At 33.0% G+C, this 27,626-nt stretch overlaps 1 protein-coding gene across 1 annotated transcript in view; it reads right to left on the bottom strand.

The window, feature by feature from the left end:
- Nucleotides 1-27,626, bottom strand: part of CSMD1 (CUB and Sushi multiple domains 1) — a 1,065,588-nt gene that overhangs the window by 232,406 nt on the left and 805,556 nt on the right. The window contains exons 13-17 of the mRNA XM_014251392.2: nucleotides 16,598-16,780; nucleotides 14,392-14,718; nucleotides 12,419-12,613; nucleotides 7,668-7,806; nucleotides 3,257-3,444 (exon numbers count right to left, since the gene is read on the bottom strand). Coding sequence (XP_014106867.1) covers nucleotides 3,257-3,444; nucleotides 7,668-7,806; nucleotides 12,419-12,613; nucleotides 14,392-14,718; nucleotides 16,598-16,780 — 1,032 coding nt within the window. The remainder of the gene's footprint in view (nucleotides 1-3,256; nucleotides 3,445-7,667; nucleotides 7,807-12,418; nucleotides 12,614-14,391; nucleotides 14,719-16,597; nucleotides 16,781-27,626) is intronic.

Below are 27,626 nucleotides of genomic sequence, written 5' to 3'. Positions count from 1 at the left end.
ATAGATATTTTGTTACTGTCTTTATGTCTCTTGTTCTTGGAGATAAATATGTACATTAGATTTTTAAGTTTATCCTAAGATATCTGTGTTATTCTTTGATTGTTATCTATAGTAATATTTGAATATATCCAATACCAACATTATTAACTCTTGAGTTACATCATTAAAAGGGATTTTTAAATTGCTATAGTTTTATAGATAGTCAAGTGTTATTATTTTTTTATCCAAAGATTTTATGCTAAAATAGCTTGTTACTTTCTCAAAAAAGTAAAAAAAAATTAAAAAAAGGAAAAAAGAACAAACACAAAAACCCCCAAAATGAAACAAAACCAAGGAAAAACAATAGCAAAACAAACAAAACTAAACTAAATCAAAACAAAATCTCCAAAATGGACATAATAGTTTTCTGTTGGGCTTTTCATCCAAATTATTTTATTTCAGACTTTCAGAATTTATTGGTCGGACTCAAGGACATTCACCTACAAAACTGCCAAATTTGATGGTTTAGAGTTTTGAAAACCATTAGTTTAATCACCATAATGCTTCATTCTTTCACTTGTTATGAGTCATAAACTCTATTATTTTATGGTCACTTTCCCAAAAACTGCCTTTTCTATTTAACATCTGTATTGATTCTTCTTAGCAATAGTAAAATGTCTTGCTGAAACAAAAAAATATTTCCCAGTATTTAAAATCTTTTTCCATTGACTGTATCCTGCCACAGAAAATTGTGTGAATATTTTCCTCATATCCAGACTATTCAAAGCATTATTTTTTCCTCAAAAGAAAAAATCTAAGGAAGTATTTTGATGCTATATTGTCATGGCTAAAATTGATTGTGGGCTGTCTCATTTCAACACTTTGTCAAATCCCTGAAGATTGCATATTTCAGAGCATAAAAAGCTTTTTTCTGAAACCTAATCTAAACAAATACTTAATTTTATACACTACCAATAAAGGATTACCTTTATTTTTTTATTACTGATAATTTTCATTTAAGAAAAATCACAGTTGATTTTGTAGATTTTTTCAGTAGCCTCAGGGAGAATGTTTTTACTCAGATGGGTAATTTTTGATGTTAAAACCATATCCCTGACTATGTAAGAGAGTTGTAATGTTTATCAAATATATATTTATGTAGAGTCTAATATGACTGTCTCAATGCATAACTAAAATATGACCTATTTTTCAGTTAAATTTTAGGATAGAAGGAAATTAGTCCACAGAAAGCTTTTAATTAAAGTGTTTGGATTTAAGAAATAATTGATCAATTTGCTTTGCAAATCATCATGCTTTCATATAAGGAAGGAAAAACAAATAAGGAAACAAAAACAAATGCAGGTAAAGTATTTCTATCTGTTTTTGTTTAGGAAAATGATTAAGATTGCACAACCTACTTCACAGAATGAGGAACCGAAAACCCCCCACAAAAACAAACAAACAAACAAACAAAACAACCAACCAACCCACCAGCTAAACAAACCCTACCCAAAACACATAACTAAGGTAGCTGAGAGATCAGGGAAAAGTAATTGAGGTAGGAAGCACACTTGCCAAAAGAATAAAGATTAATTATTTTTAACAAATATTGGATATTTTATCAGTAGTTTTACTTAAGTAATATTTTAGGCACTTCATTATTTTTTTTGCTTAGATGCATAAGTGTTAATCTACACTGTCTTGCATTAGCTATGTTTGAAGTGTCATCAAAAGGCTGAATGACCGAAATTTAAGGAGAGGAATGAACAAATAATCTTTACATCCTTCACAGTACCTTTAATGGGTTACATATTTATTAAAGCTATATTACAGTCATATTTTAGCTTAATAGAATATTACTGCCATCTCAGATTCAACTCAGTTTAGCTTCTATTGAACCTTTTTATTTTAAGCAAGATTAAGAGCCTTCTGCTTCACAGTGCAGTGATTTACTTTATCATAAAAGTTATAAGTGGAAAATTTTTAAGGTACTTCCACATAAGACAGGTATTTGAACTTCCAAAGAAAATATTCAGATACTTTTCTTCAAACTTAAAATTGACTACCTTGTCTTCTACAAATGTAAGAAATGTGAAACAAATAGAAGTTTTGTTGTGATATCTTTAAAAATAAAAACTTCTATAGTGAAACCTCCAAGAGAAATCAAAATAAAATTTGAGTCTCCTGTTTCCTTACTCAAAGCTTCCATTTGGTCTTTCAACCTGGTTTTGAAAACACTGAGGTTATCTACTTAGCACCCCCATGTTACTAGTTACCGTGATGGCTTTCTCTCTGCGGTATACACAATTGTCAACACAGAGTAATCGATCACAGAAATGCTACATCAGCATGATGACAGATGCTGACTAGTACCAGAAGATAGACTGCAGCAAATTTTAGCTGTGTTACATGAACATATAGAACACAAAGCAAAATGGAGAAAATTTTTGCTCTGTGAGAAATCTAGTGTAAGGAAAAACAATATGAACAATGAGGCTGTGATTAACTTAAGAAGTCTCATGGAGCAAATGCACTGACATAGGTGTGAAGTGTTTAGCAAACTTTCTCTGTACAACTTTTTTTTACTATTTTGACAAGTTTTGATGTGGCTACAAAATATATCTGGACACTAGTCTATATTCAATTTTACAGCAAATTTATGGCAATCAGATTAGTTTCCAAATAAGAACAATGTATAAAAGTGATGTTACTAGGTTGGCACTACCACACATAAGCTCTCTTCAGTAAATAATTAAGTGAATGGTTGTATTATCATATAAAGACCAATGTGACCATTTAATACATGACATTTTACGCACTTGATTTAAAAGAAAATGCTATTATGATGATTCTGTAGTTCACTTGGAGATATTATTATTATTTACATTTTGGAACCATTATAGACACGATTTCCAAGTCTGTTCAACCTTACAAAAACCAGAGAAAGAGAAAAAGAGAGAAAGTGAAACTTAGAAGATAGGGGACACCCAAACAATATATCTTTAGCCACAAGGGAAAGTTTATTAAATTAATTTTCATCTTATTAAACTACTAGGTCTGTAAGCACTCTGAAGAAAATAAAAGAACTCATGAAGAAAAAATTTCCAAAATGAATACTTCCAGAATTATCTGGCAGTGCAGCATAAAGTAAACATAATTTGCTCTCACACAAATATGACTACCAAATTTTATTTGTTCCCATTTGTTTGCTCATTTTCTAATTGAGTGGTCTTTCTCAAGATTAAATAAAAATCTATTCAAGAAATACCAAACTTACTCTCATAGTGAATTAGGAAACCGACGCTGGAACGACTGTTGTCCGTAGTGAATAGGAGATACATATAATTTCCAGTACTAATAAGGAATTGGGGTGCTTGTGTTCCATGGTATTCTCCAATTAATGGTGATGAATTTGCTGGCCCATCTCTGACTTCCAAAGTGTCATAATTAACTTCAGTCTGGAATCTGAAAAGGAATATGCAAATCAGGTGGTCGATGGACAAACGGTATTATATTCAACTGTTAGAAATGCAACCCACTCCTAACTGATCAAGAATACCATACATAAAAAAATTACATAGCTACTAATTCATTCATGTATTACTAAAAATAACAATTAAAGAAGGCTTTATGGATCATCTTCCTTGCCTTGCTTTGTGGTATCGTAAAAAATTCATAAAGGATTGTACACTTAAGATGAGCCATATGACTGGCCTTCAGAAAGATATTTAGTGGGAAATCTGGGTACAAAAATGAAAATTGTCTCACACAAAATTGCATTATGAAGATCCAAGAATTTTTTTCCCTCAGGTTAAGAAATAGTTGGACACCCTAGCAACATCTCCACTATCATTTCATTATTTCATCTCAACCATTTCATTATTAGATATTTGTTATTTGGCAAAAGCTGTTTTATAGATAGCCAAGTGTTATATTTTTTTTTATCCAAAGATTTTATTCTAAAATAGCTTGTTACTTTACTTTTAAGTAATCATTTTTGTCCTATGAAATAAAGCAGTAAAAAATACTAGATTTAAATCAAGCCTTCATTTTGAAATTCATTACAGTTATAATAAGCATGACTTTTTAGTTTACTTTAGTGTGGCAAAAAAAAACCAGATAATATAGACAAGAAGAGATAGTAAAGACACTAATGAGGGTTGATTTACTTGAAAAAATAACTTTTTGTTATTTGGCAATGTGTCTGCCAATACTAAACCACATCACATTTCTCCAGTTCATAATGGATATGCATGCAGTCATCTACTACTTGTTCTAATCAAACAGCACAAATCTGCTCTTTCTCAAGATGAACTTGAACTGGCACTTTTTAATATCAGATGCCTTTCAAGACAGTTTGTGGTTATATCAGATTCTGATATGCTGTAGCATCTAAACAAGGCACACAAAAAATTTTCCTGTCAATGAAGTTTGTGCTATTATACAGATATCTACACTGCTCTGAATATATTTTCATGCAAACTCAATATTCTTATTTTCATCTTTCAGAAATGCATATGTTGTGATATTTTTCTCTTCTATTCCCATAAGGCTTGTTAGTTCAACTTCTGAGAGCAGCAGAATCCCTATGCAATACAGTATTATTTTCAAAGTGAATGCCCTTAGCTGTCTGCCAATATGGGACACATTTAGTGGTCTAGAGATAAGAAACTATGTTCTTGTAATTAAAGAAAAGTGCAAAATAGTAAACACTTGAGGAAGGAGAAATGTATGTGACATTCCTTCAAAGTGTAAATAAACTTTATACTTCATTCGGCAATGATGACAGAATGACCTAACTCCCATCCAGGTCATTATATTTTACAGAACAAATAGCATTGGTCTTGTACAACATTTTCAGACACATCAATATGGGTAAGAACAAGGTCATTTTTAGCAAGTATTTAGTATTCTTTCTAGTTCTTCTCTCATAGTTACTTGAAAACAAAAGCGCAGCCAGAAGTCAGAAAGCTTTTGCTCCACTATCAGAGCTAATGACTGCTGGGAAACTGACTTCGGCAATTTGTATCATTCCTTGTTCTTCACACAGAAAACTCTAGATTTATGGTACTTTATTTGGATAGGCTGGATAAAATCCAGATGATTGCTTTTACTGCTTTCTATCCACTCTGAGAGTGGAATGCAGGGCTTCCAGGTTTGCTAATACATTAGGCATTTTCAGGACCCATTTCTGGCAGTGAAATCAGGTAGAATGGAATGGCCTACCTCCATACTATTAAATACATCCTTCAGCCTCTCAAAGAAGGAGATACTATTAAAATTTCCTATTATGAATGGTTGCTTGCACACAGTAACTCCTGGCCCTGTTTGATAATTACCTGGGAGAATGAAGGTTGAGAAACTCAAGAAGCATGTTGGAGACTATTTCTACAATTTAGCTGCATAAACACATGAGGTTTTGTGTCTCAAAAGGCTCACTGATTCTATTTAATTTACCAAAATAGAAAGTTACAGAGGACATCACTAAAGTACTTGACAGTTTTTCAGTACCCTTCCATAATTTCAGAGGTTATACATTGATTTATCCTGCAGCAGAATGTTGAAAACAGACAGATACAGCTAGGCTGGTTTAAATACTTTATTTGTACTCATAATGAATAGACTCAAGATCAATAATTGAATAGTTCAATTATTTTGACAGTTATGTTTGTGAGGGGAACTAATTAGGAATAAAGTGCTCTCAGCCAGCAATTGCAGTGTTCTTAGCAGGGCAGTATGACAACAATGGATGGCAAAACCTTGCTGAAGACAGAAAACAGAAAATGACTCTTAACAGCAATTGCTACTCTGACAACGATTTTTATTCCCTGTAGATTCCTGCTCATGTCAAACTCAAATGTGACTTTATAATTCACTTGTCTGATTTTAAGGGTTTAAGGCAATTAATTGTTTCTTTGAATTGGACAGGATTTATTGTTGGTTTTTATTTTTAGTTTTTGCACTTTCCCTAAAGTGATAAATCAAGACAATTTGTTATTGGAAGTTCTTCATTGGTACTGAAAGTACCTAATTAGGGGTTACTTTTTGTGGTTTTAGTTTATTTTAATGTTTATTAGCTTGCTCATTTTAGTAAGAGGTAGGATGTCCTCCAAATGTACTTAGATAATTTTAAAAAGACTTAAAAGATGCTGTGTTATACTATTCTTCATCATGTTGGATTGGTTTTGGATACAGAGGTTAGTTGTATAAATTATCAAACTATTTTTAATCAATATTCAAAGTACCAAAGATCCTCAGGTCAGCCATTATTCTTCTACCCCTTTCCTCATTACTTGAATCAATTGAATTTTACTTTTCTCTTACCCTTCCAGGCATTAGGCACAATCTGAAATGCAAAATGTTTCAATGTACAATAATCATAGGGTCATGCAGTCATTTGCTGCTACTTCTGGAAAGTTTCTAAGGACTCTGGAAAGGCACATTTGTCTAGCAACATTAAAGCTTCATTAGCTCAAGAGTGAGATAATTTACATTATTAATATCACATTTGTACAAAGCTTCATTCTATTAGGTATGTCTTTGAGGCAAGTCATATTGTAAAATATGAAAAGGTTCCATTTTGCCCAAACTAGACCAAATACTTGAAAAAAATATTTTATTTGTTCCTTAATTGATAAAAACAATTACTGATTTGTAGTTTAGTAATGTTATATCAGACAGCAAAGTCAGTTTTTCTTGTAAGCAATAAAAATGTTTTCCATGGAATTTTTGTGTTCATGTTGACAAAAGAAAATAACTTTACTTCAAAAGCAAGCTATACTATTATTAACAAGCGTAACACTTTTAGTACAATTTATAATATTAGCTAGTAAAGTTACACAATTTTCTAAACCTGCCAGAAAAGCTCCATAAACCTCCGAAGAAAATTGGGAAAGGTTTTTACTTTGTCTACCAAAACCAACAGGCTGAATGGTAATACTGTTTTGCAATTGAAACAATTAGGAAATGGGAACAGAATCCATTTGCTAAGAATGCTGAGACAAAGTTGAAGTAGATAAATTGTGTATCTTCTGTACTTCAAAAACTATATGTGATCAGAATTCTCCATTTTATATCAGGGTAAACTCCAAGCTCTTCTTTAATTCCATTGCAGTTCAATTTGCATACGAAACTCTAGAATTCTGCTAATGGAATATGTTTGCACATCTGTCTAAAATTCAGAAAATTAAGTTCCTTAACTGCACCACATATCACAGAAGTCTATTTTTCTCATTAATTTTCTCAGAAATATTATCATCACACTGTTAAGGTCATTTGCATTCAACCATCTGCAACTTCAGGCAATGCATTTCCTTTGATAAAATTTAAATGCTCCTTCTTATAACTAAAACTGCAATTTTCATTTAAGACATCCCTGAAACTCAGACTTCTGACCATAAAAAAACAAAAACAAAAACTTGCATGTAAATATAAACCTATAAATACTAGGAAATCTTTAATAAGAAAAAAAAAAAAGCATCTTAAAATTCTGGAACTTCCTGCTGAGTACAATGGAAGCAAACAGACATTAGAAAGTTTTAATTTCCTACTTGTAGGAATAGTATTGTGAGTGTTGCAATGAAGTTCCTTTTTGTGGTTTGGGTTCTTAAAGTGTATACTTATTCTTCAATAATAAATCAAGTATTTATGCTCAGACTTTGCTTCTTGTTTGTCTTTATGACACACACCTGTCAAAAGTGATCTTAATGGAATGTCCTGGTCTTGCTTCAATCACCCATTCACAATTAAGTGAGTCTTTGTAATATCCTGGCCACCCTGGTGGTAAGATAACACCACTTGATGCTGTCAAATGTCCACCACATGGTGCTGAAAGAAAAAAAAAACGTATTTTTAATATAGAGATATATTATTATTTTTAATATTTCTAATATATTATATATTCAAAGAAATTGCAGAAAGTCAACTTAAAATGCATAGAAATATAAATTTAATGTAGTTTTAATAGTTTAACACAGTGTTATGAGCACTTTGTTTTCTTCAGACTCAAAAAGCCTGCAATGTACCTTATCAAGACTTATTACTCTCTATATATTTTAACACACAGAGCATGACACTTGGGTCTTCCTTCTGTTGAAAAGCACAATATGGTATTGAAAAAAATGATACTGTCTCATCACACATCACACATGATTTATACATCACAGTATGATTCCACATTTATGTGGAAACATCAGACAAATTGTTCCAAGTATTTATTACCATTGTACTGTGACACCTTTTTGAGCAATGACTGAACTCAGTGGAACTGGCAGTTGTAAGTATTCTGTTGGATCACAGAAAGGCATAAGTTGAAGGGGATTTCTGGAAACCATGTAGTCCATTTCCTGCTCAAAACAACAGATTGCACAGAACTATGTCTGGTTAGGATCACGCCTTTCCTCCAAAGTCAGACACTCATCAGACTTTCTGGGCAATCTGTTTTAATGCTTGATCACTCTCACAGTGCAAGGTTTTTCCTATATTTAAGCAGAAATGTGTGTATTTCAGTTTCTGTTCACTGCCTCTTGTCCAGTCATTTTACACCATTGAGGAGAGTCTAGCTCCACCTTCTTTAAACTGTCCTATCAATTTTCTGTATATATTGATGAGATCCCTCTTGAGTCCTGATCCTTTTCTTTTCCAGTTGAGACAAGCACAGTTCTTTCAGCCTTTTCTTGTATGACAGATACTCCAAGTCCTTTCTTAACTTTATGATCCTTCACTGGACTCACTGAAATATGTCCACATTTTTCTTATACTGTGGATCCCAGGAGTGCACACAGCGCTCCCAAAGTACCCTCACCAATGCTGAATAGATGGGAAAGATCTGTCATTTATTCTCAGCACAGCTCTCCTGCCTCTCTTGTCCCTCTGAACAGTAGCACAAACATCTGGTACACCAGCCACTCCCCTCAGTTTTACATTATCTGCAGACTCGCTCAGAGTACATTCTGCCCCAGTGTTCAGTTCAGTACTGAAGATTTTAAACAGTATTGGAGAGGGAATTGACCCGTGGGCTACACCACTATGAATTAGCCTCCAATTGTACCTTGTGACACTGCCTACAGTTCCATGAGCCAAATAGTTCAGTTTTCAGTCCACTTCGCTGTTCACTTCTCTAGTCCCTACTTCATCAGTTTGTCATTGAGAATTTTGCATGACACAGTGCCAAACAAATTACTAAAACTGAATATCCATTACTCTCCCCTCATCCATCAGACAGTTCATCTCAATGCAGAAGGCTATTAGGTTGGTCAGGCATGATTTCCTCTTCATAAATCCATGTTCATTACTCCCAGTCATCATAGTTTTCTTCATTTTATCCTGGTTTTGGCTTGGACAGAGTTAATTTTCTCACAGTAGCCTTGAGGGGGCAGATTTTGGAGCTGTGTGGGCATACCTGGGTGGTTATTCTATAACACTCACACTGTCTCTGGGGGAGAGAAGTCAGGAACTTCATTTGCAAAAAGGAGAATGTGACACAGGGTGGAGTAAAAACATGAGCAGGAGGATCTGGGGGGGAATTTTGTCTCGGTGGTCACCCAGATGTAGAGCCTGGTTGGGTTGGTTGGTCAGTCAAGCAGGGGGTGAGCACATTCTTCTATGCAAATCACTCTCTCTTGTATACTTTTTACTAATATTGTTGTTCTTGTCTCATTGCTGTTTTCCTATCTCAATTCAGAATATCTGCCTTTTGTCTCCCTCTCACAGGAGGGGGTGGGGAGGAAAAGAACAGCTACATGGGGCTCAATTTCCAGCTGGGTTTAAGCCACAGCACATGGTTTGGAAATGGTTTTGTTGCATCACCTTTCCCAGTGATAGAGATGAGACCTGTAGCTCTTCAGGTCTTCCCTCTTTCCATTCTCCAAGACTGAAATTTGCTTTCTTCCAGTCATCAGGGATCTCCCTGGTTTAAATCACCTTCGCAAGATATTGATGGATAATGACCTTTTGATGTCATTGGATGGCTTCTTCAGAATTCTTGGCTGCATCCCATCAGACCTATTCCTGTATGTCAAATTTGTTTAAATGTTCTCTAACCCGATCCTCCTCCATAAGAAGTTTTTTTTAAAAAAAAATGTATTGCAAGAGGGCTACGAAAATGACAGGTCTAGACAGGGAGCATTTTTCAGAGCAAAATTAAAGGACTTTGGAGCAGGACTGAACAACAGCAGAAATGACAGAACAAATTTAGGAAAACATGAGTCCTTTAAAAATTTAAGCTCTCATGGCACACGGCCTTGGGATGTAATGTTTTACTAAAGGCTATGGCACAGCATAACACAGGAACATTTTCAAGGTCAGGTAAATTTATCTTACTATCATTTATATTGTCCTTATAGAAGAACTCAGTGGTATCTTTATCAGAAAATTACATATTTCAGTGCAGGAAATCTTACTAGATTTCTTCTGTTTCTCTAAATAGTGACAAACCAACCTACTATGCCATATAGAAATGGATGGCAACATGAATTTATGAGTTGTAAATTAATATGCCTAGTTTTATTTCAATGTTTTTAGCAACACAAAAAAACTAATGAGAGGTTATTTGATTTCACTTATGAATTGTATATATCTCTTGGGATTTTTTCCAGATATGAGTGGGAAATAAAAGCAACCCACAAATCCTGAAACACACCAAATTTTCCTTGAAGCAAAATGAAAGGCCAGTAAAATGGCAGTTACATTAGGTGTGTACACTTAATGAGAAAATCAGTTTATTTCATTGTGTTCTTTTAAATTTAATTTCATCATACTATGGACAAGAACAGTCATAAGACTGTTGATCCTCAGCAGATTACAATTCTCCATGTACATCGTATTTCAGGTGTTGCTTAAGAGAATGTTATGAATAAAAAAATACAAGCAGAGCAGCAACAAAAAACAACAGTTTTTCAGAAATCTCAGACAACTAGAAGCAAACTAAATTATATTTAGGATTCTTAGTCCATACTTTAATCCAAGTCCAGAAACTCCTTCAATTATCAAGATAATCCACATCAGAAGGGAACATATCCTGAACATAATTACTTCCTTCTATAAAAGATATAAAGAGCAATATATATATATATATATATATATATATATATCCCAAACGAGTCTATTATTTTAATCCCTTCCTCATTAAAAGCAACTAAACATTCCAGAAGGTCAAAAAAATGATAACTGAGGGGTACCTATATATTTTTCTGTAAAAGTAATTTCTGGAATTTTTTTCTCTTTTTTTTCACTTCAAAGTGCTTAGCACCAGTCCTTTATCTATGCATTTTCAAAAATAAAATTGCACAAAGATTGCACTGAATACTTTAACAATTGAATTTAGAGATTCAAAATTAGAAAAAAATCTGATGAAACACAACACCCTACTCCCTGCATTGCATTGGGTTTGGTTTGCTCTAAGAATGAAAGAAAACCCTGCTCCCCTGTATAACATGCTTTAGTCAGGGTAAGAAATTTTGCTAGTACAACATCCAGGTTCACATACACTTCTTCTAACAGACTGCAGACATGGGAGTGGGGGGTTTCCAGTATTTCTAAATTTTCTTTGAAATGCAGAGTCTTATGAGGACTGAGTTCACAAATTGCCCAAATAACCAGAAAGTGATATGATCCAGATCCTTAAGTAATTGCAATGACACTGAAATTAATGGAAACGTGAGATTTAGAAGGTTTGGATTAGTTTCTCTCAAAAAAAATCTTTTAAGTTAGAGTCTGTTTATGTATGTATTGTTTAAAAAAAAGTATACATTTTGAACATGGCTTTTAAAAAAAATACTTTAGTCACTAAATGTACTCATCTGCTTTGATTTTAGGATCTATCAGTTAAGCATCAAGAAATTCTTCTTACTGTATTTCATTCTAGAGAGTTTTAAACCTAAGTAGAGCTCATCTTAGTCTGTTTATTCACCTAGAAAAGGACAAGCAAATAAATTTGGAAATTTTTGGGAATATCATGAATATTAAACATATCTCTGGTTTTCACTATATTTCTCAGGAGTAAGGGTACTGCAGGTTACAGTATTACACACAGAAATTCATGTGTACTTTCATTTTGAGAAAGTTAAAGGGGCAAATTTTCAAAAAGGACATTCTGTACAGAAGCTTGATTTACTTCCTGTGTGGTAAATAATTATGTTCTTCAGTGTGTTACAGCCAAAACTGTTATAGCAGTTATAATTCACAAACGAGTAATGATGGTGACAATCAGAACTTGTAAACAATAGCAACCAGATTTTTAAAATGCTAATTTATTCCAAGAATATAAAAGCAAGTTATCTTGGTTCTATTACTGTGCTCTCACTTGACTGGAAGAGTGTTAAGATGAATGAATAACTTCAGGTAAAGCAGTCTTATTTATGTGCAAAATGTAAAAAGTAAGCTAAATTTAAATAGTGTCATTATTCAAACTGTAGGTGCAAAGTAAAGATTGTGCCCTTACCTTCACAACGTGGGACAGTGGAGCTCCATACCACATTTCCATCTTGCATAATACAGGTTATGGATTCAGAGCCTTGAGTCTTCACAAAGCCATCGTCACAGTGAAAGGAAACAGAACTCCCCAGAAGGAATCTGTCTCCAAAACGCCTCCCATTTATAGGAATGCCTGGATCGTGACACTCATTCTGACCAAAGGCTGATAAAAACATAGCAATAATACCGATAATAAAACCCACAATAATGGGAGTAATAAAAACCATCCCTTTAAACTTTGTATCTTGTTTTTTTTTTTTTTTTGGAGGAGGAGAATAATATTTCAGTTGTAATACAGTTGAAATAATATGTAACACATATAACATAGTAATGTAAAATTCAAAATATAGAAAATTTCTCAATAAAAAGTCAACTTCAAACCCGATAACATTCACACATATGCAACATAGCTGGAATTCAGAAGTTTTTAGATATATGTGGCTTAGATACACAAGAACAATTTGCCTAAATTTTCCTCTGGGCAAAATCCAGCTGTTTTGCCTCCAACATAAGGGAATTTAGGTTGTTTAATCTGAAGAAAGGTAGGCTGAGGGGAGTCCCTACTGCTCCCTTCAACTACCTGAAAGGAGGCTGTAACAAAGTGAGTATTTGTCTCTTTTCACAGGTACCAAATGATAAAGCAATAGGAAATGTCTTCCCCTTTTTTCTTCCTGCCATTTTTAAAAGGACAAAACTCAAAAATTGTCCCTTCCAATAAAAGCAAAAGCCCAATTAAGGCATCTAAAACTTAAAAAATATTAAAATGAATGAATTCCAGCTTTACGTAGGTAATCTTTCTAAATAATGCAAGAAAACACCTTGGCCACAAACACTATTATTTTAATCGACACAATACAGGAACATTGCAAAAGGTCTCAAAGACAACTTCATAGTCAATTAACTTCTATAACCTTAGAAGATCATTTCTTCAGCTAAAATGATAACTTCTGTATAAGTAGCGTCTTTGAATGACTCATAAAAAGTCGTAAAAAAGAGTTAGCAATCTATGGCAAACGTAATAATGTTTTCTACATGACAATGCTGTTACTAGTTTTCTATTGAGAGTACTATTTAGTAATATATTTTTATATAAACAAAACTGAGTGCCATCTGTGGCCAGATATTTCTTAGCCTGGTTCCCCAAACAGGAGAGATGATTTTCTCAGTAGCTCTCTATACGTACATGATTGGTACGTCCACATTTAAAAACTCTCGGACTGATTGTCCAGTTACACTTAAACTTTGTACATTTGCGAATTGCCTTCTCAAGGGTAGCGTATTCTTAAAATTCTTAAAGGGACAGTAGCTAGATGGAAAAATTATTTTAAATTAGTGTATTCTTATAGGAAATTCCTCTGCATCAGTTCAGCTTTGTCCTAGACACTAGAAAAAACAGGGTGTAACTGTTATGTGGAATGCAGAAAAGAGATCTCTATTCTTAGGGGTTTGCATTCTTAGATTCCACCTCATTCAACTAGAAAAAAAACATACAAAAGCAAAGCAGGTTCCCAGAACTGTTTATTTGCACTGATGATTGCTTTTATGCTTTTCTGATTAAAACCTCAATATTTGAGATCTAAGATTAATACCTTTATGAACTTATTTCTGATGTTTCTATTGGAAAGTATATTAAATTACATGCACTGGATATTTTTATGTGAATGATCTGGGCTTTAGTTATGGGGTCTACATTTACACAGTATGAAAAAGAAAAAATAAATAATAAATAATGAAGGGAATTCCTCAGCATTATCACAATTAAAATAAATACATGATAAGGAATCAGATAAACTAATGAATACAAGGAAGACATCTAAAAATACTGAAATTATACAATCATGAAAATTTACTTCTGTGTTATAAATATAAATAGGTTGTCTGTTTTAATTATTATGAAGGAAGCATATAAATAGGTATAAAATAAAATGCAGAAGTTCTTACTTGTGTAAGTGATATTAAATCCTCTTCCAGTGGTAGAGTGATCTGACTGAAATTCAAGTCTTACTATGTGCCCACTACTAGCCAATTGAGGAGGAACCTCATTGCCAGAAAATGTGCCAAGAGGTGGTAGATCTGAAATCCCATCATCTTTGATTGTAAGGTAGTCAAATTGAGGTTCTACATCAAAGTCGTTGAAAATCAGATGGATTCTACTTCCTGGCTCTGAGATGATTAACCAAACACAATTCATATTGTTCCCATATTCCTCAGGATAATTTGGAGAAAGAATAATTCCAGATGGGGTGGTGAAGTTGAAGAAACATGAAACTAAATGAAAGAACAAAAGGATTCTCAAAATACTATACACAAACTTTACAAATGCTTGTCTATTTTTTTTTTTTAATTCTTGTGGAAAAGGATGATTTTGAGGCCTGAATTTCAAAACTACTACGCATGCAAGCAGAAAATGTTGAACGCTTTCAGAACAGTTCTCCAATGTTTTGGTTTTTTTTCTTTCCCAGGTGAATCCAAGTGACTGAAGCAGGGCATGCAAGAGATTAGCATGTAACCAATACCAAGGAAAGCAAAAGTAATTCTTGATGCACCAGAATTTGCAAAAAAATGGCAGGTTTGCTCTAAAATTAGGATGCAATCTCCAAATCTGAGTGATTTTTTTTCCAAATATGCATTAAACTGTATTTAACAATAGAAAAAAATATAAAAGGCCAGTTTTGTCTGTAGTATACAAAGTTCATACTGTAAATAACAGTGGAAAATTAGATGTGATTGAAATCTTAATAATATATGGTCTGAACTTATTTTACCCTAGTTTCCCTTTGATGACATAGAACATAATGAAAATGATTCACAACTGTCATCCTTTTTTATTCTTTTGAGCCAATTTTTGTTGTGACGTTGCATAACTGGTTTCAGAGTTTTGACCTTGTGACCAGTACTGTAGCCAGAAGTGCAGTATATTCAGAAAGGGGAAGACTCACTAGGTATTAGTTAACACAAAGGACAACTATTATTTCTATTATTTAGTGCTTCAAATGTGTCAAACTGAACGCAGTGTATGTAAATAGATATTATAGATTCCATGCTCTTTCATAGGCCATGCACATACGTAACACTGAAAGCATAGTAAAATATTCTACATTCTCAACAGAAATTGATATAGAAATCCAGCTATATCAATGCAATACAGCATCATGAAAAAACACAACTTCTGTCTTCAAAGAGAGCTGCAGGTGAACTGTCTCTGTGCCTAGGCTTTACATGCCTTTATTTAGACACATTTCAGCTTTGCAAGACATATTGAGAATTATTCTGGACCAGAGCAATCTTGCTCAGTTTTTCAAGTCCTGTACCAACACAGCTTCAAAGTACATACATGTCCAAATAGAGTAGGACACCTCACAAAGGTTATGGCTGTCAAATGCACTACTGATTCGCATGATTATTTATAGGAAAATTTAATGTGATCTGCTGAACTGAAATGCCTAATATACCTGTGTACTTGAAAGATTTGCTCTATTTTACAAGTAAGGTAGAAAAAAAAGGTAAAAAGCCCAACCTAAATAAATATCCTCCCAAATAAACAAAAACACATAAACTAACAAACAAAAAACCAAAAAAACCTTCAACCAAACATGCCTCCCCCCCAAAAAAAAATCAACAAACCTCTCTTATACATTTTATTTTTTATAACACAAATCACAACTAATGATCTTACCTAAACTTTTCCTGTTTGATACTCTTAACTTCTTTATATTCATATTCAGACCTTTGTGGTATATCACAAAAAAAAAGCCAAAACAAAAAAAAAAACCCATTCTTTTCTTATGTGGATCTGCAGGCTTCTTTGCACTGCCAGAATGAAATGTGTATGTGCCACTGAGTCCTTTTGAACACTTATCTGCTATTAGGAATAGCACATTTAGAATCTAATTCAACACGTATTTACATTTAAGAGTGTTAAGTGGTTCAATTACATATAAAATGAGTGCAAAGAACATTCTAAAAACAGTTCTGCGTGATGTTCTCCATAAATGAGCTTCTGAGTCAACTGTAAAAGAAACCAAACCATGATGGACAAAGTCTTCAAGGTACTTTGAAGATTTTCCTGTTGATTAGTCACAAACGTTAAGAAATGCAAGAGGTTAAGGTCAGAAAAGTAAGATAGAAAAAATATAATAATTCTTACAAACACAGCTGGGTTTGTTGCCAGACCACTGGTTATTTTGTTGACATGTAATCATTCTCTCTCCCACAAGTTCAAAAGCTGCTTGACATTCAAAGGTAAGTGTGTCTCCATGCAGAAAACTGCTGCCGGTCCTTTTCCCATATGATGGAATTCCAGGATCTCCACAACCTCCTTTCTCTATTTCTGAATATCAAAAAATTTAAATACAATAAGAAGAATATATTTGCAACCAATTTATATGTCACTATCAGAAGTACTTTCAAAATATTTGGCATTATACATTAAACTGAGATTTACAGCTGAAAATGAACTAGAGGTAAATGCTGTAAAAAAGCCTCAAAGACGACTTAGGATCTGATGTCCTTTCACAAGCTAATAACTTCCATACCTGCATTGCTGAAAATAACAAAATACTTTCATTTAACTGCATGACTGCACCAAATTACAGTTTATTTGAAGGTAAAATTATAAAGCCACAGTCTCCATCCTACCCATGGAGATATACTACATGTAGGTAATTTTTCTGGCAAAGAAGTACTTGTACTAAAGAATCTCTTAACTCTCACACCTGCAATTCCATTTATAAGTCTATTAACAATATGATTAAAAGTATATAATTTCCTAATAGACTCAATAGATTTCAGTTTAAAATAGCTTAAGAATAATAAAAACAAAACTGAGGAATTATTTCTTAATCTCATACTTCAAATTAGAGCCACATTTTTCCCAGCTGCATTTAGCTATGCTGGAAATACACTAACATTTTGGATACTTCAAGATATTCCCTAGGAGCTGTGTTTCTTAAATTATTTAATTTGTAGATCTCAAATCCACATAAACCAGAAAAGGCTATAAAAAATTCAAGTCTTATGAAATTTATGAATACCATAAGTATTAGAAAAGAAAATGTATCAATTGGCTCTGATAGAATCATCTTACAAAATAGTGTACAAATGGCTGCCCACCAGAAAATGAGGGTTCCATTTTTTTGCCATTAAATTGAAAGCAATTTTTTTTAAATTAACTTGCCTTTGATTAGAAAACAACAAAGCACTTCTGATTCTATAAACTATGTTGCTGCAAATGTAATAAAATTATGTAAATCTGTTTCAAATGAAAGTACAGGTAAGTATGTACAGAAAGTACAGTTCTTGGTATTTAAATATTTCACAATTCAATTCAAGGTATAAAATCAGAAACATTCGAGATAACAAGAAAATTAAACTCACTGAGTAGTATTAAATATTAACATAATTGAACACCATTGAAAATGTTTGCTGTCAAATATTGCTAAATCTAATAATATTAAATCCCAGCAGAAGTGCATACCTTGACACAGCAACAGAAAGTTTAAGATACAGAATACAAAATCATGATATGTGAAGTCAATCCACTATGTTTACACCCTTAAAACAGTCATTAAGAGATTGTTGACAGACATGTTCAGAAAGGTATGGCACATATCTCACAATTGTCTTGGTTTGAAAAGACAAGTGTCTGCTAAGGAAGGCAGAAACTTTTCTTGAAATGGGAAAATGTAAACTACCCCCCCATCCAAGACAAAAAGGTAAGAGTTTTCTTGGCCTGCTGGTGATGCTGTGCCTGATATTCCCATTATTATTTTATTAAAATAATTTGTCTTAACAGAAAGTTAGATTGTATAAATTAATAAAAGCATTTTCCAAAATATCCAGTACATAAATAAAATAAAACATTGGGAGAGCAATTTTATAAAGAATATTTATAAACAAAATTTCAAAATTATACATACCAATGCTTTAATGTAGCATTTGTCTGTTCCTACTGAGATATTGATTTACTTCCACAGAATAACACTAAAACCTGTGTTTTCAGCTATGCATGTATTTACATACTTCATGAAAATGTGGGGAGTCACAGAAAATCAGAATATACATTTTAATCACATTTTAGAAGTCCATCTCCCTCAAGACAGCAGAGCTGTATCTAATCTAGCACGTGAGAATGATCATAAACTCTTCACCAAATTTAGGAGATGAACCAAATACTTTGTTATTAATGTATCACCTTTCATCCAAGAACGCCCACATGGGCATATGGTAATATATAATTCAAACTTGTAAATTTCTTATTTGCCAGCACAAAAAGATGCACAAATTAAAAATATTACCACTAATTTCAGATAAAACACTTCAAAATTGTCTGAGTCTTTGGAAAAATTAAGTTTTAATAAAATATGTCTCAAAAAACCCCAACTAAATGATAAATTTAAGGTTGAATGGTAAGTTTCAGGTTTTATCCTTCAATAGAAGAATTTTTGAAACAAATTATTTTATATTGAAAAGCCAAATAACTCATAAAAAATGTCAAAATTAATTACATTAGTTTTATTTCTATTTAAACATTTAGGGGCTGTTCTTGTTTGTTCAACATAAAAATAATCCAGAAAACATGACAGATTTATAAAACTCTTCTGAGGATGTCTTATTTGCATTTTGACAATAAATAGCTTGAAAAATTCCATCCAGGTCTAGGAATCTATATCTCCACCACCTTTAAACTGAAGACCATATGTATCCCTAACAGAAATGTACTCTTGTCAAAAGTAATTCAGTCTGACTGAAAACACTCCCTGTAATTCATAGAATCATCATAGGGTCATAGAATTTGGGTTTGAAGGGTCTTTAAAGATCTTCCAGTTGTAACCCCTTTGCCATCCATAGGAATAACTTCCCAAGCTCCTCAGATCTGGCCTGGTCTTGAATACTCCCAGGGATGAGGTATCCACAACTTCCCTGGGCAGTCAGTGCCTCAGCACCCTTATAGTAAAGAATTTATTCCTAAAATCTCATCGTAAGCTACCCTCCTTCAGTTTAAAGCCATTCTCCCTTGTCCTATCACTCGATGCTGCTGTGAAAAGTCCCTCTGCAGCTCTCTTGAAGGCTTCGGTTAGGTACTGGAAGGTGCTCTAAGACGTTCACAGAAAGGGTTGTCAAGATCAGAGCAGGCAGCTCAGGGAAGTGGCTGAGTCACCATCCCAGCAGTATTTAAACAATATTTAGATGTGGCACTGAGGGATGTCATTTAGTGGTGGAATTGGCAATGCTGGATTAGTGGTTGGACTGATGATATTAAATGGTTCTTTGATTTGCTTTAGCAAAAAGCTACATTTCCATTAAATTAACAACCCAAAACTAAGGGAAGATGCAGAAGGCCAAACCAATGGCTTTGTATTTACACATAAAGAGTACTCTTCCCTTATAACTAGATCTAGAGTAGTAGGCATGTAATGATTCCTAACATTTTTCTGTCCTCTGGGATTTTGCACAGATTTTTTTTCTTCATTGTCCTTTCCGGTACCTGTTTGACTTGTACTGATTTAAACAGTGAATTTTTTTTTTTTAAATATCTAAATACAGCTGAGATGCACTGTGTGCATTGCTCCAACACATGCATTGATTATTCTGTTTCATAAATTGAAAAGATTTTCTGTATCAGTTTGCTAAAAAAGAGAACATTTCAGACCAATTCTGTTGAAGTTACGTTGAGCTCTTAAGAAAATCCTATGGGATAGAAAATGTTCTTAAAATAACAAACATGAAAATAAAATCTATGCTAACCTATTTAGCATGGCAATTAAAGCTCTGTTCTTTTAGGATTACTCTGTGTACTCATTCAGTGTTGGACTTCTTTTGATCTGAGTTCTTAGAGCTGTGTGAACTTCATGATGTTTGCACATAAACACTCAAGCCTAAATTTAAACACCAGCTTTCTCTGGTTACCAAAATATTAGTATTGATCTTATGCAATTGTTCTTAGCTTTCATGTACCCTATTTCAAAAGCCTGGGGAAAGAGACTTTTCATCATGTTTGTAAACTAGAAATATTTACTCAGTTTCAGGGAATATTCCTTCTTTAATATTAGAAGGATGTCAAGATTAGAATTATGACTGTCACATTTCTGTTACTCTGTTTTCTTTCAAAGGAAGAAATACGGCAATTCAAAAGAGATATTAAGCATTTAAATATGTATCATGGCTACTATTTGAAAAGTGTCACATTGCAATTCAAGTATTTTTTGATATAAAGACTTTGACTACTGTATCTGAAATACATAATAAAATAATTCATGGTTTAGAAGATTTTTCACACTTAAAATTATTATTCATGGTAGGAGTAATTTATCTTTTTATCCCCCTTGTTACTAGATTAAAAATACAGTTTAAATTAAATTTTTAGTGTTGCTGTGATTTCATTCACACTATCCAATATTCTAGTTCAGATGATTAGTGAATCATCTTATCATTAAATCTGAATCTGGATACAACTCAAAGAGTATAAATAATTTTAAAACACAAAGTTTAAAAACACAAAGGCAAAACTCTTGTACAAACAGAGCCTTATAAAAAGAGAAGGGATAGAAAAAAATTCAGGATTGCAGAAGAGGACATAAGTAAAGTAATGACATTAAATATATGATTCCTGTAATGGAACACAGGAACTACTACTGAAAAAGAAATCCGTAAATCAAAATTAATACAAAAAAATATTTCAGATAGCACATAATTGGACTGTAAAAGTGCCTGTTAAAGCTAAAATGAGGTTGGCCTACCACAAAAAGAGGATGGCCTTACATGACATTTTTATAAATGATCACAATTTTATCATTATTCCAGTAAATTTCTTCAAAGAAATTTAACAATGCAATTTATTATCAGTCTCCAAATATAAAAAGAGAAGGCCTCCTTCACAGATCATATAGTTCCCAGCGGCATTTTAAAAGACTCTCACATTTTCTCTGAAATTTTTTGTCCTTGCTGTTATCAAAAAGACCACAGATCATATCCAGTAGATTAATTTTTGCTGCTTCCACCTTATTGCATTCTGTATCAATATTAAAAACAAAACAAAACAAAAATTACTTTAGAATCAGATCAATGAAAAAACAACAACTTTCCTAGGAAGTCAATTTAAGCTAACAGTTCACTATCATAGCATATGGTGGCTTGCTGGTAATAATAATATCATATTGCATCATCTCTTATAAAAATCCTTGAAAGCAATAAAAAAACAAAGCAGAAAACAAGCTTTACAATATGTTCTTTAAGTTTTATATTTGCCATGTACTTAAATATGTTATTACAGAATGCAGAAAAATAAAATGTTGGTTTGTTTACAATCAATTTTACATGTTGAGGGGTAGATGCAGGTCAAATCTGAACAGCAATGAGGAAGAAGAGTTTTGTTACTTATTGCAAAACCTACTGATGATATGATACTTTCTAACCAAGCATGTTAAATTGATTACCAATATTTGTAGAAAAATAAATCTGGGGAAAAAAAACCAACATTATTATGAGTTTTCAGGCACAATATGTTCTGATTTGACAGCTAGGACTCCAGCTGTCTGGCATACTAGGTCAATCCATGAAACTGTAAGCTGTTAAGAATTTCTGGGAAAGAAATACTACAAAACAGAGAATAGCATTCTGTCCTCACACAAAGACCTTCAAAAATTTCATTTCCATGTTGAATTTTACAGGTAGTACTGCTCTTCCATTTAAAAAAGGTAATATTAGAACTAGAGGAGGAAAACAAAAGATCAAAGTTACTGAGGAAATGAGGACCAATTAAACAGACTGCACATCTCTTCTAGGGGGTGAAATACATGTGTTCAAAAAGTTTTTGGACAAATACAAGGGAGAAAATCTGAATGAAAGACATATTATTTGAGGCATGTATCACTGGAAACAGAGAAAATACTTTGTTTCTTGATTTATCACTGTATAATTGACCATTTTTTCCCTAAACACCTATTATTGTCAAGTACTAATATGCTTTTGGTCTCACTGTAGATTTTTAATCTAATGTTTTGTGATGAGGAACATGATATTGTTCAAATTATAGTGTTCATCTTGCTTTATTACTACAAAGAGTAGGGACTGTCAGCACAAAGGACTGAGCAGTGCCTAAGACAAAAAGTTAGCATGAGGTTACCCTGTGGAAAGAAACTTAGAATATTATTGAAAATAGGAAGTACAGGAAAAAGGAATTTCATCTCCCTCAGAAATTATCAGAATAACATAAGGGTGAATATCGTGAAAAGGCAAACCATGGAATGAGGCAGAAGGCAGTAACAAAACTTGTAGAATAAAATTGTCACTAAAATTAAAAGAAAAATAGCTAGCTGGAAAGGAGAATGAAGAACACATTCTCTTATCTAGATAAAACGTTTAAATAGAATTAAGAGAAGGGCAGGATAGGAAAAGAACAGCTTAAGGACCATTTAGAAAATGCAGACACATTCGAGGGAACAGGGCCTAATTAAATTCAGTACTTAAACTGAAGCAGTCAATGAACTATTAGCAATTATCTTCAAGAACTTATGGAGAACAAGGGAGATCCCACATGACTGAGCAAGGTCACATATATTAACTGTCTCAAAAATTGGAGGGAAGAGGAACCAAGGAATTAAACAAATACCTGTGTGTCTAATTTGTCCCCTCAAACAAGGAAAATTATATGCTTTATTTTCCTTTACAGTGGAATATACTTAAACATCTTAAAATTATCTTAAGTCCTGACAAGAAAGACATTGTAGCTGTCTAGAAAGAAAATCAATGAGCTCTCACTAGAAAATCATTTGTAACAGGATTGTAAATTTGACACTGATCCTAAGCAAAGTAATGGAACCACCAACACAACACACTATTTCTAAAGAGTTAAAAGACAAAAATATAATTAACAGTACTTAACATGGTTTTATGGAAAATTTGCTGTGTCATACAAACAATATGTTTTTCAGATTATAAACTCAGATGACAAAATATATTTGGACTTCTTTCAGCCATTTAAATTAGTGACACATGGCATTTTAATTAAGAATTGGCATAATAGAAAATTAATTTAGCACACATTAAATGGATTGCAATTAGATAATTATAGCATTTTGAAGAAAAAATATGGACTAAGAATTATCATTAGAAAATATAGCTGCTTCAATTACCTTAATCTATACTTGTGTTAAAAAAAACCCAAACCTAACAGTTTGTTACAGAAATATTACAGAAAAATAGGTCAAGAACAATGCCACACTATTTTCAAGATGTTTTAACCTGACGTATATTATAGGTGTACGTCTTCTGAAGCACATCTACCCACATAAGCACCACTTTTTCTCATGCTCTTAAAATAAACCCTCACCAAAATCTCAAGCCTATGGCAGCTAAGAATTTTGTAAAATAAAATTAATGCTAGATGGGAGGACCTTATTTTCTCTGAATATCTACTTCTTTACCTTAAGGTGGATGTGCCTCCACTTTAAAGACCAGGAGTGATAAGTACAGTTTCATAAAACAAAATGAAAGATTAAAATCATGCGTGGACTTGCTGGAGCTTCAATTCAGTACTTTTTTAATGCAGGTTGTAGAAGAAGTGCTCAAATGAAAAATGTTAGCTTTGGAAGCAACTGAATGTACCAATACTAGTACAGTGTGGACATCCAATTAATTTTTCTTTATTATGTTTCAGTGAAGAAGGAAGAAGGATGAAGTATTGATCCAAAAATATTCTTCTGAAGAAAAAAAATAAAAAGAAAAAGAAAAAGAGAAAACATCTTTAGGCCTTACACTCCTATATTCTGCCCTTTCAGGATAAACCCTGCCCTCTAGGGTTGGATTCAGTCCAGCATCTTTTAACCTTTTTTGGCAATGCACATGTTCTCAAGATCTCAAAGTTGCTCTCTTTGGTTAACTCTGAGACTGTATTGCATGGGTGCTCTTTCCATCTAGAGAAACGTTCCTTTTGTTCTTATCTATATCTTGTATGTTTCAATTTTTTTTCCTGTGCCTCCATCATTGTTGGCTCCTGTCCCCTTGGTCACCCAAATTTTCTGGGGTGGGGTTAAGAAAGACAAACTTTTCTTCTCTTTCCAAAGATGCTGACATGGCCAAGGCTTACCAGCAGGAGTTTTCCCAAACAAAGCACACTTTCTGAGGAACATAACCTAACACAAAACTACTCTACAGACAAGTAAAGGAAATCTCACATCTTAGAATTCAGTCTGGAAGCTATTCCATATAAACATATCCATATGTACGTGTAAATATTTTGTAGGCATAATATATATTCACTAAAAGAAACAAACAAACAAAATTTCATGTGTTTTTATCAGTGAGAGCAATTAAAAACTGAAATTTCATGGAGGCACACAGGGGAGTCTTCATGAGCATTAACTATCTATTTGACTTTGCATAGACAGATTTGACTTAGTCTTAAAATTTCCGTTCAACATCTTGGTTTTCCATTTTTACACCCAGAATTAAAAAGAAAGGAGGACAGGTTGGGTTATTATGGGGATTAAACAGTGTTGGTTGTTTTGCTGAAAAATGTCTCTCTCTGAACACTGTTTGTCTGTAGAGGTTAACTGCACAAACCTAAAAACCACAGCAAACTGCTACATGAAATCCTGTGTCTGTTACTCTATAACAAAGTTTAACTATGGCCTTCATAGAATAACCAGGGTACAATTAAAATCTGTTCATCAAAAAAAATAATTAGTTTTTAAAAAGTGTTTGACAAATACAGTGTTGTTTTGGTTTGCTGCTGGGGTGGGGATTTTTTTTGTGGGTTTTTTTTTTTTCCCAAATAGCACAAGGGGGGAAAAATTTTAAATTTATATTTATGTCATTCCTATCACGTTCATGTTCTGGTGAAAACACATCCAAATGTCTACACTGTAGAGAAGCAAACAGATCAGGCATAGTCAGATTATTCTATATATTTTCAATCTTGGCAGATTAAAAGACAAACCCAATAAATAGGTTGCACCCACTTTCCTTGAGCATATTGTGAGTGTAAATTTAAAAATGGAATTAATTGAATTAATGGAAATTAGGAAAAAAAATATTTTTGACATACAATTTTTACTAACATCTGTTAAAATTCCTCCTCTTTTTCTGCATATTAATTAATTTCCTGTACCAAAATGGCACAGGAAGAACTTCTGGCCATGGTTCCAAGCATCTAATTAGATTTTGAACCAAACTCAATATGGTAATATTTGGAAACACAGTCTGGCAAAGTTCAGTTGCAAGCTGAATAAGCTTGAGAAATTGTACCCACCAAAACTCAGTAATCTTTTCTACAGCATGCTAATACAGCACAATAGAAAAATTAACAGACACAAGCATTTTTACCATGTTCTCTCTAAAGGTGATTTTAGAAAAACATTTCACTGTTTCAGAGGTCATAGAGACATTAGCAAACTGAAAGTGGCAACAAATGTTAAGACCCTGGAATTATCAAACACAGATAGATTGAAATGTGTGGGTACTGTAGATCATAGGAAATATCAAAAAGGTTTATATCTTCTGCCTTTTTTTTTTTTTTTAAGCATTTAAAGTCTTAGTTCTTCAAGGAAGGCTATGCAAGTGCACACATGTTAATATCACTCTTTAGCACTGAAACAAAGCCAAATATATTCACAACCTGATAAAAATGGTCCTCTTTTTTTTTTTTCTTCCAAACGATTGAAAAAACACATCAACAGGCAAACCTGGAGATATAGACTGGAAACAATTTACATATGTATTTACAAGGACTCATGCTTCATTTATTTTTTATATTACAACTGATACTGTTAGAGTACCTGCAAAACATTCACTGCTTTCTTTTGTGCTCTACTTGTGATGATTTTGTTTTAAAGTAAATAGTACTCTGCTTTCTAAAAGTTTCTTCAGCATCACGCTATTCTTTGGACACTGAAAGGAAAAATAGAGGCCCTTTGAAAACACTACTAGTACCAAGCCTTACAAGTGAATTGTAAAGGAAATGTTCTTTTAAAATCTTTCCATGAAGGGTGTATAATGGCCTACTGAAGAAAGACCTGGCCATGGCTATGCTGGCCTGGAGAGGTGAGAGGAGAGGTGAAGGTACAAGGCAGTAGCAAACTGTTTTTCACTGACAGTCAATGCATTGCATTCACCTTCATCTGCACATATATCCCATATATCCCATTTTTTCACTTAAAAACCTACACTCTACAATCTTATATACGTGATGTTCTGAGAAAGCCAAGACTACATATTTTAGATAATCCATTTCCTAGTAAATATTGTTAGTTCTTAATGATAAGAATAAAACTGAGTTTTCAGAAGTGTTCATATGCAAACAGAGCATGCAAACACACACATTGCTAAGTAAGGTATCATTGTAACTTTCTGTTAACTTAATTCAGCAATTCTCATGTATAATAAAATCTGAATGGATTTTTTTGTACATGCTGCCATATATACAACAAAGAAATCAAATGCACAAAGTCTGAAATTCATTCTTGATAATGTTTCAGTTTAGGAAGAATTGTTTTTCTCAAATTTCACAGCAACATAAAAATAAGCCATTATTTCATCTGAATAACAACTCCCTTTAATCTAAATTGCTAATAAAATGAGAGAGCAATATAAAAAAGGCTGCACTGGAGGGTATGCTGACTTTGCAACAAGTGGAGGTGTTAGTATGTAACATCAATTTCAGTCAAAGTATAAAATTTATGTCTGTTTATGAGCTGAATAGATAAATCAAGCAATGTTTAAAAGGACTAGGGAAAGATAAAAAGTTCTGAAGAACTTAAAAGAACTCTTCAGTGAAATAATACTCTTTATAGAGTATCTTACTAATAGACAACTGTGCATCAGGATTAAAATCTTCAACTGTTGCTTAATATTTCTCACAGATCTTTCTTTAGCACCAGCCAGTATGGTGTTTTCAATAATATTTGAGATTCAAGTATAATTTTCCTTTTGAAATCATGTGACTTAGTAATCAACAGTGACATTTAAGAAATTCAATAAATGCTATGATGAAGGCACAAACTATGCAGGAACTGTCTAATGACCTAAACCTGACCATATTTTGTGTCTTTTCATGGTGTTAGTTACTAAAAGAAAAGCACCCTAATAGGCGCCAAAATCCTAAAACCTGTAATTTACTTTAATGAGATGATAATAGGAATCTAGCCTAGCCCAAAAAGATTGAAAAATGCATATAAACA

The sequence above is a fragment of the Pseudopodoces humilis genome, chromosome 3 (assembly GCF_049639895.1).
Source record: "Pseudopodoces humilis isolate 2021_Gansu_Grassland_sample_001 chromosome 3, ASM4963989v1, whole genome shotgun sequence".
Taxonomy (NCBI): Eukaryota; Metazoa; Chordata; class Aves; order Passeriformes; family Paridae; genus Pseudopodoces; species Pseudopodoces humilis.
This window is presented reverse-complemented; position numbering and strand designations above follow the sequence as displayed.